The 18,105-nt window shown below is 42.6% G+C and overlaps 1 protein-coding gene across 1 annotated transcript; it reads right to left on the reverse strand.

Annotated features, from left to right (window-relative positions):
• Positions 1 to 6,464: 6,464 nt before the first annotated feature.
• LOC109561555 (zinc finger protein 709-like) lies at positions 6,465 to 17,882 on the reverse strand. Its single transcript, XM_070792751.1, has 4 exons — positions 16,651 to 17,882; positions 10,859 to 10,985; positions 10,464 to 10,524; positions 6,465 to 10,087 (listed from the first exon to the last, which is right to left on the reverse strand). Exons 1-4 carry the CDS (start codon positions 16,675 to 16,677, stop codon positions 9,121 to 9,123), a joined length of 1,182 nt encoding a protein of 393 aa, XP_070648852.1. The 5' UTR covers positions 16,678 to 17,882; the 3' UTR covers positions 6,465 to 9,120.
• Positions 17,883 to 18,105: the final 223 nt, after the last annotated feature.

The raw sequence follows: 18,105 nt of genomic DNA on the forward strand, positions 1-18,105 counted from the left end.
AAGAGTTGAACACGACTTAGCGACTGAATAACAACAACAAATGTATATTAAGACCCAGCAATACCACTCTGTGTTATTTGTCCAAATGAGGGCAACTCTTGTAGTCACGCAAAAACTCATACACATACTTGTATGGATTTAATTCACAACTAGCATAAGTTAACAGGTAAGCAACAATCATGACTCAAACAATCAGTGTTAAGTCCATCCATAAGATCAAATACAGTTCACAGTAAAAAGAAATTAGGTATCAAGCTATGAAAACACACGACTGAAAGCATAAAAGTGTACTGCTACCTGAAAGAAACCAATCTGACAAAGCTATAAACCATATGATTTCAAGTACATGAGGGCCTTCAAGTACTTCTCCTCCCTTCCCCTAAGCTCCAAGGCAGCCTTAGCCTGAAGACACTGAAGGTGCTCTCGGCCATCACTGAAATTTTAAACACACAAACCCTGTCTGACCAATTCAGGAAAATCACTCCAATCCAGTGTTTCTGTGGAAATGAAAGAAGAAAATTATAAGCCGCTTCTACTAGTTTTCCCAGAAAACCCCTCATATCTATTCCTTTCTGAAAAAATGTCAATCATTATTTCCAAGGCAGGTTTATTACTACACAATTAATGATACTCGAATACTTCTTGTCTGCAAGTCTAAATCCTGGAGTACCAAAGCAAGTGTCCAAAAGAACTCATCATATTTACTCGGGGAATGAAAAAGGTGAAACAAAAATTCTTCACAGCGCAAAAATGTAATACTTCATATTTTTTTTCCCTGTGAAACTCACTTCTCTTACCTCTTGGCAAATATTGTATACGGTGTTTCAAGCTCTAGTAATTAAATACATCTTACAGTGTTGAATAAACTTAAATAAGTGAGTAAATCTTTTGAAGGGGACTAACGTAGGGACAGGCAGGGTAGATCGTCAAGAAAAGTTTAAAAAAAACCTCCACAAAAAGATTTCCTATGGAATATCTGTTCCCAGTAAAATATCAAGTGGAGAGACGATTTCATACAACGTACTTCCAAGGGGTTATTCCCGGCTTTCAGGACAGGTAAGGTATCTGCGGTTGCCCATCCCCAACCCCCACCCCCCACCCCCAACCTGCGCCCCGGAAAAATGCCATCCAGGACTCCGTGCAAATAGGATAAAAAATTAAAATATTGAGTTTCTTTGAAAAGCACCGCAGAGATGAACAGTTGATAGATAATTTGAATCAGAGAGGCGAAATGAGGAGAGTGAGGGCAATGAGGGAGAGATCTGGAAATTTAATTATTTATGGCCAGTCCTACAAAGGGCTTCTTAGTGGCTAAGCGGTAAAGAATCCGCTTGGCAATGCAGGCGCTGCGGGTTCGATTCCAATCTCGGAATATCCCCTGGTGAAGGAAATGGCATCCCACTCCAGTATACCTGCCTAGGAAACCCCATGGACAGAGGTGCCTGGCTGGCTGTCCATGGCGTCGCAAAGACTCAGACACGACTGAGTGACGAAATAACTGGGGTGGAAACCCCCCCAACTAGAATACCAACCCTCATTTAGAATAACTTTCTGCCTTCTGCCTCTGTTATCTTGCTTAAACAGCTTTTGCTCACCACCTCCACTTCTGTACTCTTGCTTGCTCATGGCATCGGCGGGAATCTAAGTTGCCTGAGGAGGGGGTATCTGAGTTGCTTGAAAGAGAAAGTCCTGAAGACCCGGAGGTCTGTGCTGTATAAAAGGTACCCAGAACAAAGTCCGGGCGCTCAGCCTCTGGAGGCGACTCCGCTGAGCCCGCACCAGTGCTGAATAAAACCCTGTTGTTCTGCATCTTCCAGTGCCGCTGGTCTCCTTCTGCCGCCACGGTTTCTATAACACAACGACAACAAAGAGCTACTAATGGGGGCTAAGGTCTTCGATTTGAGATTCCGCTTCCCCAAATCTTTGGGAAAAGAGGAAACCAGGTGCCCGCGGCATAGAAAAGACAGCCTGGGACCCCTCAACCGACACCTAATCTCACTGCTGGACCCTCTGGAACAAGTCTCGATTGTCTACCGAAAAGTGTGAACATGGTCAGGGGACAGTCTCGGGGAGAAGAGGGGCTGTGGGCGCAGAGCCGCCGGGAGAGGTTCTGGGGCGGAGATTCCTGCGTGAAGTGACCAGACCGGACGCCCGGGGTCCCGGCTGCCCGGCCAACGCCCCTGCTGCGAGCTAGCCGGGACTGAGGTCCTAGCAGCGCCGGAGACCCTGGGTTTCCCAGACTCCGGGGATGACCGCAGTGCTGGATCAAAAAGTGGCAGGTTTCCGCTAGTTCCGATCAGTCCCTCTCCGGCGTCCGTAACCTGGGTCAGCACATTCACCATTTCAAGTTCCCGCCCAAGAACTCCAACGACCAGTGCAGGTCACAGGGCTACTGAACGTGAGAGTAACCAGGCTACGGAATCAGGAAAGACACTAGACCTGCTCAGTCGGGAAAAAGGAAGTCCAAACCAGGGGGTGTTGCCCCGCCCACCTACCTCAGAGGACTCCTGGTTGGACAAATTCCAATGCCCCGCCCCTCGCGCCTGAGTGACAACCTGTGGTAGGTGGGATATGTCTTGTCCCTGCTTGGCACTTTTGCTTCTGCTGCTGCTAAGTCGCTTCAGTCGTGTTCGACTCTGCGACGCTGTAGACGGCAGCCCACCAGGCTCCCCCGTCCCTGGGATTCTCCAGGCAAGAACACTGGAGTGGGTTGCCATTTCCTTCTCCAATGCAGGAAAGTGAAAAGTGAAAGTGAAGTCGCTCAGTCGTGTCCGACCCTTAGCGACCCCATGGACTGCAGCCTACCAGGCTCCTCTGCCCACGGGATTTTCCAGGCAAGAGTACTGGAGTGAGGTGCCATCGCCTTCTCCTGGCACTTTTGCAATTGTTTCCTGGCCTGAGATCGACTCTGCAGGTCTGCAGTAGTTTGTTTCTTTACAGCACTGAACTTTACTTCCATCACCAGTCACATCCACAACTGGGCATTGTTTTCGCTTGTTATTTCTCTACTTTTCTCCAGTAGTATACTGGGCACCTACCAACCTGGGGAGTTCATCTTTCAGTGTTGTATCTTTTTGCCTTTTCATACTGTTCATGGGGTTCTCAAGGCAAAAATACTTAAGTGGTTTGCCATTCCCTTCTCCAGTGGACCACGTTTTGCTTATTTAAGTTATATGCAGAGTATATCATGCGAAATACCAGGCTGGATGAAGCACGAGCTGGAATCAAGATAGCCAGCAGACATATCAATAACCTCAGATATAAAGATGACACCACCCTTATGGCAGAAAGTGAAGAAGAGCTAAAGAGACTCTTGATGAAAGCGAAAGAGGAGAGTGAAAAAGCTGGCTTAAAACTCAACCTTCATAAAACTAAGATAACAGCATCCAGTCCCATCACTTCATGGCAAATAGATGGGGAAACAGTGGAAAAAGTGACAGACTTTATTTTTGGGGGCGCTTAAAACCACTGCAGATGGTGACTGCAGCCATGAAATTAAAACGTCCTTGCTCCTTGGAAGAAAAGCTATACCAACCTAGACAGAATACTAAAAAGCAGAGACATTACTTTGCCAACAAAGTTCCAATCAAAGTTATGGTTTTTCCAGTAGTCATGTATGGATGTGAAAGTTGGGCTATAAAGAAAGCTGAGCACCAAATAACTGATGCTTTTGAATTGTGGTGTTGGAGAAGACTCTTGAGGGTCCCTTGGACAGCAAGATCCAACCAGTCCATCCTAAAGGAAATCAGTCCCGAATATTCATTGGCAGGACTGATGCTGAAGCTGAAACTCCAATACTTTGGCCACCTGATGCGAAGAACTGACTCATTAGAAAGACCCTGATACTGGGAAAAATTGAAGGCAGAAGGGGACAATAGAGGATGAGATGGTTGGATGGCATCACCAACCCGACAGACAATGAGTTTGATGAGCAAGCTCTGGGAGTTGGTGATGGACAGGGAAGCCTGGCATGCTGCAGTCCATGCAGTTGCAAAGAATCCGACAAGACTGAACGACTGAATTGAGTTTGTTTCTTCTAAGGAATTTATGCATTTCCTCTAACTTATCTTTTTAAATATAATTTATTTATTCATATCTGGCTGTGCTGGGTCCTTGTTGCTGCACAGGCTTGTTTCTAGTTGTGGGCAGCAGGGGCAACTCTCTAGTTGTGGTGTGCAGGCTCTCCTTGCGGTGGCTTCTCTCATTGCTGAGCAGGGGCTCTAGGGTACTCGGGCTTGGTAGTTGTGGCCCATGGGCTCAGTTGCTCCAAGGCATGTGGGATTTTTCCCGACCAGGGATTGAACCCGTGTCTTCTGTACTGGCAGGTGACTTCTTTACCACTGAGCCACCAGGGACGTCCTGTAATCACTTTTTTTTTTTTTTAACCCTATAATTCTACTTTTTAAAAACATTTAATTGAAGGATAATTGATTTACAGAATTTTGTTGTTTTCTGTCAAACCTCAACATGAATCAGCCATAGGTATACATATATCCCTACCCTCTTGAACCTCCCTCTCATCTTCCTCCCCATCCCACCCCTCCAGGTTGATACAGACCTCCTGTCTGAGTTTCCTAAGACATACAGCAATTCCTATTGGCTATCTATTTTACATATGGTAACCGCACAACTGCACTCATCTCACACACTAGTAAAGTAATGCTCAAAATTCTCCAAGCCAGGCTTCAGCAATACGTGAACCGTGAACTTCCAGATGTTCAAGCTGGTTTTAGAAAAGGCAGAGGAATCAGAGATCAAATTGCCAACATCCGCTGGATCATCGAAAAAGCAAGAGAGTTCCAGAAAAAACATATATTTCTGCTTTATTGACTATGCCAAAGCCTTTGACTGTGTGGATCACAATAAACTGTGGAAAATTCTGAAAGAGATGGGAATACCACCACCTGACCTGCCTCTTGAGAAACCTATATGCAGGTCAGGAAGCAACAGCTAGAACTGGACATGGAACAACAGACTGGTTCCAAATAGGAAACGGAGTACGTCAAGGCTGTATATTGTCACCCTGCTTATTTAACTTATATGCAGAGTACATCATGAGAAATGCTGGGCTGGAAGAAGCACAAGCTGGAATCAAGATTGCTGGGAGAAATATCAATAACCTCAGATACGCAGATGACACCACCCTTATGGCAGAAAGTGAAGAGGAACTAAAAAGCCTCTTGATGAAAGGGAAAGTGGAGAGTGAAAAAGTTGGCTTAAAGCTCAACATTCAGAAAACAAAGATCATGGCATCTGGTCCCATCACTTCATGGGAAATAGATGGGGAAACAGTGGAAACAGTGGCTGACTTTATTTTTGGGGGCTCCAAAATCACTGCAGATGGTGATTGCAGCCATGAAATTAAAAGACCCTTACTTCTTGGAAGGAAAGTTATGACCAACTTAGATAGCATATTCAAAAGCAGAGACATTACTTTGCCAACAAAGGTCCATCTAGTCAAGGCTATGGTTTTTCCAGTGGTCATGTATGTATGTGAGAGTTGGACTGTGAAGAAAGCTGAGCACCAAAGAATTGATGCTTCTGAACTGTGGTGTTGGAGAAGACTCTTGAGAGTCCCTTGGACTGCAAGGAGATCCAAGCAGTCCATTCTAAAAGAGATCAGTCCTGGGTGTTCATTGGAAGGACTGATGCTGAAGCTGAAACTCCAATACTTTGGCCACCTCATGCGAAGAGTTGACTCATTGGAAAAGACTCTGATGCTGGGAGGGATTGGGGGCAGGAGGAGAAGGGGATGAGAGGCTGAGATGGCTGGATGGCATCACCGACTCAATGGACATGAGTTTGAGTGAACTCCGGGAGCTGGTGATGGACAGGGAGGCCTGGCGTGCTGCGATTCATGGGGTTGCAAAGAGTCAGATGCAACTGAGTGACTGAACTGAACTGAATGTAAGTTTCCATGTTACTCTTAATAGAATTTATTATTAATAGAATTTACTTCATCCTAGAATCTGACTAGAGCTATGATCTTAGAGGTCACTGGCAAGATGGCACTGAAACAATCTTTTTAACTTCTGTAGATAAGAAGAAATGAGGGACTTTCTTGGTGGTCCAGTGGTTGGGAATCTGCCTGCCAATGCAGAGGACACAGGTTCTGTCCCTGGTCGGGTAGGATTCCACATGCCACAGGGCACCTGGGCCCGTGTGTCACAAATACTGAAGCCCATGCACCCTAGAGCCTATGCTCCACAACGAGAGAAACCACCACAATGCGATGTGCGACACCACAGCTAGAGAGTAGCCCCAGCTCGCCGCAACTAGAGGAGGCCCAGGAGCAACAACCAAGGCCCAGCACAGCCCCCCAAAGAGTAAGAAATTAGTTTCATGAGGAAAACTGTAACTGAAAGCAAGAAAACGCCCCAAAGATAAAGCAGCTGACCTTGTACTCACTCATAGGATAAAACTGTCAAGACTGTATCAATGATTAAATGAGGAATAATGCATGGTTTTTCTGAATGGGTACTTTATTCTCTGAGGACAGGAAAAACAAACTTGTTGGCTAATGAACAGTTCAGAATATCGGTAAAATATTTGAAATGACAAAACCTGTTTCACAAAAAAATTCAAACAGGAAATACAAGAAAAAACACATTGAAGGTTTATGTTCAGCTCCAAGTAACAGGAAACACCCACAGCCTTCCTGACAGAAGGAAGGTGCTTCTTCTCACAGGGAAACAATGGGTCAAGAATGGCACTGCACAACACACTGAAGAAGCAAACTGACATGTAGGAGAGAAACAAAAATACAGTCCAGAGAAGGGTGGAATCAGAGGACATTCCCAACCAGAAAACTCTAAAATACTTTCCTTGTGGACACAGGAAGCCTAACAGAAAAAATTCAAACTCGGCTGGATCTTTGATGTGGAAGCTATGAAGACATTGGGGGAAACTATACATCTATAAAAATGGAAATCAAACACTGGTTGCTGGTGTCGATGATATTCTTCACTAAAAGTTCATGGAGTTTGGAAAATAAGCTGGAAGATGCTGTCCTTGAAGCTCCTGTGTAACTGTCTGTCTCCCAGGGTGGGGGCTCTAATATCTGAACAATGTCTTTCTTACATTTGCTTTTAAATCACACACAGGTGAGCTACTGGTGAATGCTAACAAGGAACCACAAAGAGGATGGATTTTAGAAAGTCTAGGTTCTAATATTCGAAGAAGGCAATGGCACCCCACTCCAGTACTCTTGCCTGGAAAATCCCATGGACGGAGGAGCCTGGTGGGCTGCAGTCCATGGGGTCGCTAAGAGTTGGATACGACTGAGCGACTTCAGTTTCACTTTTCTCTTTCCTGCATTGGAGAAGGAAATGGCAACCCACTCCAGTGTTCTTGCCTGGAGAATCCCAGGGACAGGGGAGCCTGATGGGCTGCCATCCATGGGGTCACACAGAGTCGAAACGAGTGAAGTGACTTAGCAACAATACTCTTTGACATCCTAGCCATACATAATATTAATTCCAAGTGATTAATAGAATGGAAATGGAAAAAGGCTCCTAATCTCACCACCACCAACTGGAGTGGGTTGCCATGCCCTCCTCCAGGGGATCATCCCAACCCAGGGATCGAATCCAGGTCTCCTGCATTGCAGGCAGATTCTTTACTGTCTGAGCCACCAGGGAAGCCCAAGAATACTGGAGTGGATAAGCCTATCCCTTCTCCAGGGGATCTTCCTGACCCAGGAATTGAACAGGGGTCTCCTGCATTGCAGGCAGATTCTTTACAAGTTGAGCTACCAGGGAAGCCCATAAAAAAGGGTACAATATATATAATAGATTATGTATCTAGGAACTGCCACACTGATACTGAGCCGGACCCTGTGGGGCTCCTGGGGACAACGCCTTTCTGTGTCCATCTGTTTGATTACAGGAAACAGCCTTCACTCAGCTTCCATGAGCTTCCCTGAGTTCCAGTGGGCTGAGGCAAGCAGCTGTTAATCAGGGAAGGGAGGGGGTGCAAGACCAGGGATAAAGAGTCAAGAGCAGCCTTGGGGCAAGGTCCTGATTCCCCATCAATGAGCACACACAACAATATCTTTGAGCTATTTTGCAGAAACTGAAACTCCCTCAGGTGGGAGAAGTTAATGATTAAGGAGGGCATGCTGCCCACAAACAGGTAGACCCCAGACCAGTTGGACCTCAGGTTGATGATGCTGATTCCAACTTGCCTCATCACCCACCTGTCAGAAGAATGTCCATGAAGTGAACCTCTTTGAACAATTACTATAAAACTTTCTCAGTCTCTTCCCCAAGTGGGAACACATGGTTTTGAGGGCATTAGCCCGCTGTGGCCCCCTTTGCCTGGCAAAGAAACAAAGTTATCCTTTTCTATTACATCCAAAGAGGAAAAAAAAAATCACTATCTGAGTAAAGGAAAAATTACTACCTTTAAACCTTATGTACTGTGGTTGAAAGATAACTTACAGAAATAACTGACATTAATATTCCTTTCTGAAATGAGTAGAAATCCACCATTTAAGGTTAAACTTGAAGAAAGATCTTTAGTAAACACAACACATTTATAAATTTTAAAAACAATTCCTTTGGGACTTCCCCAGCAGTCCAGTGGTTAAGACAACGAGCCTCCACAGCAGGGACATGGCTTCCAACACTGGTTGGGGAACTAAGATCCTATATGTCCCAAGTTGAGGTCAAAAGAAAATACTAATAAATAAAAATAAAACAACTCTTTCATGCTGAAGGTTTTCTGGTACATTAAGCATGGATTACTTTATCAATTTATCTCATGTTATTTACATTTACACATCTTCTCCATGGGAGTTTTTCCATATAATGATATCAGCCAATTTAAGGATTTCTGAGGCTGTTTACAAATAAGGTTTTACCTAGTAAATCCTTTTATGGATCCAGAAACTACGATTGGAAAAGCCTTTTCCACATTCTTCACATTTTATATGATTTCCGTCCAGTGTGTAGTCTTGTGGGTCTTTGAATGACTGATACACAAATAGAAGATTTCTGACATTTCCATCAAATTGATAGGTTTCTGTCCAGTGTGAATTCTTTCATGCATGTCAACGTAAGTGGAACAGAAGGTTTCCCTTTTATTTCCCATTCCCAAACATTCAAAATGTCCCCGCTGTCAACTATGGGTCCTTCGATGTATTTTTAAAAACGATGGATACCGGTACCATTTACCACACTGGTCACATTGATATGGTTTCTCTCCAGTGTGACTCCTTTCATGTACTTTAAAAGAACTGGGATGAATGAATACTCTCTTGCATTCTTTACATTTATAAGGTCCATCCCCAGTGTGTGTTATCATGTGTTTCTGAAGGGTTACATTCAGTAAGAAGGCTTTGCCACATTCCTTACACTTATATGGTTTTTCTCCAGTGTGGATTCTTTCATGATTTCGAAGCGACCAGGCAGTATTCAATATTTTGGAGCATGTTTTACATACAAACGGTGTCTCTCCTGTGTGATGTCTTTTGTGTGCCTGGAAGGACCTCAAACGTTTGAAAGCTTTACCACACTGCTTACATTCGTAAGGTTTTTCTCCCCTGTGAATCCTTTCATGTATTTCAATAGTTTCAGGACTTTCAAAGGTTTTTCCACATTCTGTACATTTATAGGGCTTATGTCCTTTATGAGTGCTTTCATGCATTCGTAGGTGACTGGGATAAATGAACGCTTTCTCACATTTCTGACACTTGTAAGGTAAATCTCCAGTGTGTGTTCCCATGTGTTTTCGAAAAGTTGTGTGCCACGCGAAGGCTTTGCCACATTCCTTACATTCATAGGGTTTCTCCCCCGTGTGACTCCTTTCATGGGTTTTCAGAGCACTAGGAAAAATGAATGCTATTCCACATTCTTTACATTTATATACCTTTTCACGGTACTTTCGGCGATCTGATCTATTTTCAATGTGACATTTCATGTGTCTAGTAAGGGATGAATGATACATGAAGACTTTCCCACATGCTCTGCATTCCCATGGTTTTATATCACGAGTTCTCTTCACATTGGGAGTTGGAATAAGGTTGAAGCTTTCTTCAGAGGAATTAATATCTTTCTTTTCGGAGTGTCTCTCTGCCTTGGGATTTCTGTAAATCATGAGAATACTATTAATGATTGTTTTCCCTAATTACATTATATTTATTGTCTTTATTATGATTTATAGGAATAGTGAGGTTTTCTATCTTGTGTGACTTGGTAGAAGTCAAATAAACTGAATGCTGTTAACAGGACTTTCCTTTTTCTATTAAAAAGTGATATTCAAATATAGGCTTTATGAATACTGACTGCACACAAACTGTATTTCAAACACAGAACATTTATATCACATTAAAGAAAATTTGAGGCAGACATTTTCTAAAAACAACTAAATTTGAAGATGGAGCTATTTATTTTGTTTGCTTCCTTTTAGGTTTTCATAAGATTCTCACATGAGACATGCTTTGTACTATACATATGGCTCACCGTAATTTTCTCTCCTGGTTTTTGTCCTGATCGTCAATGTCCTGATCTTCCTGTTTTGCTTCTGAAATGCAGACCCAGAAAAAAGATCCCAAAGTATTAGACATTATAGAATGTTATGTCCATAATGAACTCTGACACTGCCCAGTTTCTTTTTTTTTTTCTTTTCACCTCCCTGTACATCTTGTGGGATCTTAGTTTCTTGACCAGGGATTGAACCAGGGCCACGGCAGTGAAAGTGCTGATACTTAACCTCTGCACTCCCAGGGAATTCTTTTTTCCCCCCTACTTTCTTTACCAGTGTCCTCTCTTTCCACATTCCACATCTCTGAACAGTACAGACGGATAAGAAACACTTGCTCTCTAATTGATAAAGCGAAGGAATTCTTCATTCTTACCTACTGAGACTACATTCCTGAAGTTTTCCCGCATCACATCTCTGTAGAGTTTCCTCTGTGAGGAATCCAGTAAAACCCACTCATCCAGGGTGAAGTTTACAGCCACATCCTCAAAGGCCAATGAGTCCTAAAACACCCAAAATATGTAACAGTAAGATGCATGACACAGCACTAGATACCCACACTCCATTTACAGGAGGGTGATGTACTATTTTATTGTTTATAAAGAGTTATTCTATGACTTGATCATGAAAAACTTACTCTCCACCTTTCCTCAATAGTTTGACAGGATCATCAAGAAATGAAACCATTTACACTTCATTTCTGTGGTCACAGTGTCACTCCTATCACGATCATAGCAGAGCCAGAGAATGTAGGGAAACATTAGAAATCCTACGCAGATGGAATAAATACCATTTTAGGAATCATTTAGTTCTTGTGAAAAAATTCTTTCATATTCTTCCTTATGGTCTACAATTTACAGTACCCCATGGGGCAGAGGATCCAGACTGCATGAGGTTTCAATGAATAAAAATGCAGTGAAAAACTGGATAGTGTTTTCTAGTTCTATCACCTAACATCAGTGCCCAGGTGGTCTGCAGAACTCAAACTTTTAACAAAGCCCAGCTGGCCATACTGTCCCAAGGTCCTCCAAGTTTTTAGAAGAAATCACATGCAGTTGCCTGAATGGAAGTACTCTTCTGCAGAAGCACTGCCTTTAAGTTGTGTAATAACTATCACAGAGTCTGTTTTCCCTTTTTTTCTATAAAAAAAACTTGATGTAGGTAGGAAGCGATTTCAAACTTAGACCTCAGTTATGGGGAAGAAGCAATAATACATTCGGGACATTCCTGGTTCCTAAATTATATATTTTTTAAAAAAGTGATATTCCAGTACATGGTTTATGAATCCTGGTGGTTCAGTATTTAGGAATCTGCCTGCCAATGCAGGAGTGCTATTCGCTCAGTCGTGTCTGACTCTTTGCGATCCCTTGGACTGTAGCCCACCACAATCCTCTGTCCATGGAATTCTCCAGGCAAGAATACTGGGGTGGGTTGCCACTTCTGTCTCCCGGGTCCTTCCTGATGCAGGGGTTGAATCCTCATCTCCTGCATTGCAGGCAGACTCTTTAGTGTCTGAGCCACCAGGGAAGCTCCCAAAGCAGGAGACCAAAGTCCAGTCCTTGGTCAGAGAAGATCTCACATGCCCCAGGGCAACTAAGCCTGTGGGCGACAACTACTGAGCCTGTATTCTAGAGCCCCGTGCTCTCTGCAACAAGAGAACTAACCACCACAAGAAGCCATAGAGAAAATCTGTGCACGGAGCGAAAATCCAGTAAGTTAAAAAAATAAAAAATCTAGACCACAAAATTCCTATACTCAGGTGCCTCAGGGTGGCTTCCAGCCAAATTTTAGAACATATAGGGCAATTATGTGCTGGAAAATCTCTTTTTCATCACACTCTTAACAGTACATCCTGAGCCTTACTGCCCTTAAGTAATAGGTTAAGAGCTACAGTTTATAAGAGAGTTCACCAATGTCCATAATACTCTGATGGTGAATTTTCTCATAATTATAAAAGATGTAAGACTTTCATCACTGGCTTCCTTCAAAAGGACATGAAGTCTCCATCTTGCAATTTCAGGAACAAGTGTTTCCCAAGCAGCCACTACAGCCACTGCCAGATGACAATCTAGTCTGGGATTTGTGAATTTGGAAGTCATGATTCTCCATGTCATAAGAGGAGAATAAGAAACTTGAAATGAACAAGTCCTCCCAGAGTCATGAGGGCACTGATTCAAAGGGCAAACTGGTGTCCTGAAAATGGAAAAGAGAAAAGAAACGACTTTTTAAAAATGCCCCAAATATTCTTTTCTTAGAGCCTGTTACCAAAAAACTCTGTTTCACCAGTCTCGCATGAAGACAAAAAAAAATATAGAATACAATATCCATGACCCTCACATGACCTTCTTTAACAGAAGACTTAGATACATACAATGAAAATAACTGAAGGAGAAGAGAGACAAAAATAAGTAACAACCGGTAAGATTTTCCTAATACTAATGATGAATCTCAGTTGAACACGAAAAATGAAAACATCTAAAATGGAGATGAAAGTGTATTATAATCAAATAGAGGAAAAAAAAAAAAAAAACACAAAGGCAAAGAGACTATACTGCCAGAAGGTAGAAATACACTTTTGATATAGAGAAACAAAGACTAGAATCAACTTGGAGTTCTTTCCAGGAAAACAAAAAAATACAAGCAAGAACCAAGTGGACTGAAGTATTTAAAGACCAACACACACACAGAGATTAGAAGGAACCTGACAAAATGATAAAAAGGTCCATTCTCCAAAAAAGTGTCTTTCACATGTACATACATAGCAACAAAGCGGCAAACTATATAAGGCAAGACATGAAAAATGCAAGGAGGACTCCTGGGCAATTATCTGGAGAAAAAACATGATTTTTAGAAAAGATACATGTGCCCCAGTGTTCACTGCAGCACTGTTTAACAATAGCCAAGACATGGAAGCAACCGAAATGTTCATCGACAGAGGAACAGATAAAGAAGATGTGGTACATATATTCAATGGAATATTACTCCGCCATTAAAAAGAATGGAATAATGCCATCTGTAGCAACATGGATGGATCTAGAGAGTGTCATCTTGCCTGGAGAATCCCAGGGACGGGGGAGCCTGGTGGGCTGCCGTCTATGGGGTCGCACAGAGTCGGACACGACTGAACCGACTTAGCAGCAGCAGACAGTGTCATACTGAGTGAAGTCAGACAGAGGAGAAATATCTTATGATATCCCTTACATGCGTAATCTAAAAAGAAATGATACAAATGAACTTACTTACAGAACAGAAACAGACTCGCAGAATGAGTTTATGGTTGAGGGTGAGGGGAGGAGACAGAGTTAGGGATGGACATATACACACTGTTATATTTAAAACGGATAACCAACAAAGACCTACTGTATAGCACATAAAAGTTTGCTCGATGTTATGTAGCAGCCTGGATGGGAGGGGAGTTTAGAAGAGAATAGGTACATGTATACGTATGACTCAGTCCCTTCCCTGTTCACCTGAAACTATCACAATGTTGTTAATTGGCTATATCCCAGTACAAAACAAAAACCTAAAGAAAAAAAAAATTGAACTGAACAGCACCATGAAACAACTCAGTTTAATTGTAATCTAAGAAATGATCAACGCAACGAAAGCAAAATTGACATTCTTTTTAAATACACATGGAACATTCAACAAGACAGAAAACTTTCTGAAACATAAAACTAACTTAAGGGGCTTCCCTGACGGCCTAGTAGTTGAGAAACCACCTGCCAATGAAGAGGACGCAGGTTTGATCCCTGGTCCAGGAAGATCCCACATGATGACGGGGCAACTAAGCCTGTGCGCCACCACAACTACTAAAACTCGCCCACACCTACAGCCTGAGCTCCACAAGAGAAGACACCGCAATGAGAAGCCTGCACGCCGCAACTAGAGAGTAGCCCCTGCTCACCACAAGCAGAGAAAGCCTGTGCTGCAAGGAAGACCCAGCACAGCCAAAAATAAATAACTAGTATTAAAGAAAAAAAAAAAACCTTAAGAAATCTGAAAGAACAAAAATCATATAAACTATGTTCTTAGAACTCAAAGGCATTCCTCTAGCAATCAATACAAGCAAGAGTTGGAAAATCCCCTAACACACAGAGGTTCAACAGCATATCTCTAAACAATAAATGGGATGAAAGAAGTCTCAAGAGAAATTAAAATTTACGTAGAGCTAAACTGTGGGATCGGAGAAGGCAATGGCACCCCGCTCCAGTACTCTTGCCTGGAAAATCCCATGGACGGAGGAGCCTGGTAGGCTGCAGTCCATGGGGTCGCTAAGAGTCGGACAAGACTGAGTGACTTCACTTTCACTTTTCACTTTCATGCATTGGAGAAGGAAATGGCAACCCACTCCAGTGTTCTTGCCTGGAGAATCCCAGGGACGGGGGAGCCTGGCGGGCTGCGGTCTATGGGGTCGCACAGAGTCGGACATGACTGAAGCGACTTAGCAGCAGTAGCAGCAAACTGTGGGATGATGCAAAAGCTGTATCTACAGAGAAAATTATGCCATCATCAAATACACTCAGAAAAAACAAGGATTTGTAAACAATAATGCAAGCATTTATCTTAGGAAACAACAAAGAGAAGAGCATAAAACCAGAAAGAAAGTGGAATAAATTATAAAAATCAGAAAGGAAATTAATATAATTGAAGGAGAAAAAAATTTAAGCCAGATCTTTGATGAGATTAATAACACTGATAAACATCTAGTCAGTAGACTACAAGGGTAGATAGAAATTATTAGTATCAGAAAGGAACAGAGAGGGAAATGAAAATTTAAAAGGATTTTGTAAAATCCAGCACCCACTTATAACCACAAATAAGTAACAGAGGGAATATCTATTCCTGGTGAAAGAAGATATTCATGAATCCTGTAGGTAAAAGCAAATATTTATTCTCTAGGGCAAAATTAGGCTTCCCAGGTGGCTCACATGGTAAAAAAAATCAGCCAGCCAATGCAGGAGATGTGGGTTCAATCCCGGGTTTGGGAAGATTCCCCTGGAAAAGGAAATGGCTACCCTCCAATATTCTTGCCTGGGGAATCCCATGGACAAAGGAGCCTGGCAGGCTACAGTCCATGGGGTCCCAAACAGCTGGACACGACTGAGTGACTAACACTTACTTTCTACACTTCACTTATCTCTGTGAAACATCTGAAAGTTTCTCCAACAATAGATAACTGGAGTTCCCGAGACTGAAAGAAAATCAGTTGTTCTCCTATAGATCCACAGTGAACTTGGACAACGAAGGAAAGGCAATTCAAACAAAATCTTTTAAACAAACACGGCTGGAAATAATGGATATTCACAAAAACACACACACAAACAAAACAAATGTAGACACAGGATTTATACATCTCACCAAAAAACCCTGAAAACGTATCACAGATCTAAACGTAAAATGCATAAGTGGGACTTCCCTGGTGGTCCAGTGGCTAAGACTTCATGTTCCCAAATGCAGGGGGCTCGAATTCAATTCCTGGTCAGGGAACAAGATTCCACATGTCGAAACTAAGACCTGGCACAGCCAAATAATACGTAAATAAATGAGAAAATGTTTTTTAAGATTCAAAAGTAACAAACTTCTGGAACATATCATAGGATGAACTCTAGGTCACCGTAGGTTTGGTGATGAATTTTCAAATATAACAACAAACACAAGGTCTGTAAAAGAAAAAAATGTAAAATTTCACACCATTAAAATAAAAAAATGTCTCTTCTATGGAGGTGATATATGTGTACATATAGCTGATTCGTGTTGTTGTACAGCAGAATTGTAACATTGCAAAGCAATTATAAAAGTGAAAGTGTAGTCACTCAAGTGAGTCTGACCCTTTGTGAACCTATGGACTGTAGCCCACCAGGCTCCTCTGTCCATGGAATTCTCTAGGCAAGAATACTGGAGTGTACTGATATTTCCTACTCCAAGGGGTCCTCCCAACCCAGGGATTGAACCTGGGTCCCCTGCATTGGCAGGTGGGTTCTTTACCACTGAGCCACCAGGGATGCCCTAACATGGGGGGAATGGAATTTGGTACCCTTACCATGGAAGACAGGAGCTTTCTTTCAAAACAAAATATACTCAATATGTAAATTAAGGCCCACAATCACACTGTTATTTGTCCAAATAAGGCTGACTCATTTTCACACAGAACCCGCACATAAATACCTGTAGAGCTTTATTCACAACTGTCATGAGTTGAAAGGTAAGCAAGATATCTTGCAAGAGTCAAATAATCAGCAGTATATCCACATGATGAAATTGTTGTTCAGCTGCTCAGTCGTGTCAGACTCTTGGTGACCCCATGGACTGCAGCACACCAGGCTTCCCTGTCCTTCACCATCTCCTCTTCAGTCATCCCCTTCTCCTCCCGCCTTCAATCTTTGGCAGGTGGATTCTTTACTACTGAGCCACCAGGGAAGAAATCAAGCTATGAAAACACACCAGGAAAGCTCAAAAGTATATTGCTAACTGAAAGAAGTCAATCTGACAAAGCTATAAACGGTATGATTCCAAGTATATGAGTACCTTCAAGTACTTCCCCTTGAAGGCTCCAAGGGGGCCTTAGCCTGAAAACACTGACCTCAGGCTCTGCTCTCCATTTAAAGGGCTCTCTACCACTACTGAAATTTTAAATATACAAACCCTGTCTGACTAATTCAGGAAAATCACTCAAATCCAATGTTTATGTAGAAATGAGAGAAGAAAACTACAAGTCACTTTTACTACTCCACCCAGAAAACCCCAAGTATCTATGCCTTTCAGAAAATATTTATCAATTAATATTTCCAGGGCAAGTTTATTTTCTACATAATTAATTATACTTGAATACTTTTAGTCTGCAAGTCTAAATCCTATAATGCCATTTGAAATCAACCAACAGTACAGTCCAAAATAAATCACCAGACTCATTCAGGGAATAAAAAATAGTCAAACAAAAATTGTTCACAAATGGAATGTAATACTAGAATTTATTCCCCCTTGAAATTAACCTCTCTTAGCTCTTACCAGGTTCTATTAATTAAATACATTTTACACTATTGAAAAAAAAAAAAGAAACTCAAATTAAGGACTAAATCTTTTGAACGGGAGTTAACATAGTGACTGACAGGGTAGATCCAGAAAAGTTTTCAAAAAATCCTCTAGGTGGGCTCCCCGGTGGCTCAGAGGTAGACAGGAGACATCGGTTCCATTCCTATTCTGGGACGATCCCACATGCGGAGGAGCTACTAAGTGCTCTAGAGACCGGAGCCAACTACTGGGCTCACCTGCCCTGAGACCCCTGCTCCGAGGCGGCCCGGGTGACCACTGCAATGAGAAGCTCGAGCAATGCAGCCAAGAAAGGCCCCCGCTTTCCGCTACTGGAGAAGGGCCCGCGCAGAGGCAAAGGCCCAGCACAGCCAAAAATGAATAGATGAATTAAAAAAAAAAAAAAAAATCCTCCACGAAAGGACTTCTAGGATATACGTTCTCAATCAAAAAAAAAAAAAAAAAAAAAATCGGGAACGGAAAGGATTTCATACAACCTACTTCCCAGTGGTTATTTTCGCGGCTTGTCACTCAGGTAAAATATCTACAGACGGCCCCCGCCCCGCCCCGCCCCTTGCAAACGTGCCATCCACG

The sequence above is a fragment of the Bos indicus genome, chromosome 7 (genome assembly GCF_029378745.1).
Source record: "Bos indicus isolate NIAB-ARS_2022 breed Sahiwal x Tharparkar chromosome 7, NIAB-ARS_B.indTharparkar_mat_pri_1.0, whole genome shotgun sequence".
Classification (NCBI taxonomy): Eukaryota; Metazoa; Chordata; class Mammalia; order Artiodactyla; family Bovidae; genus Bos; species Bos indicus.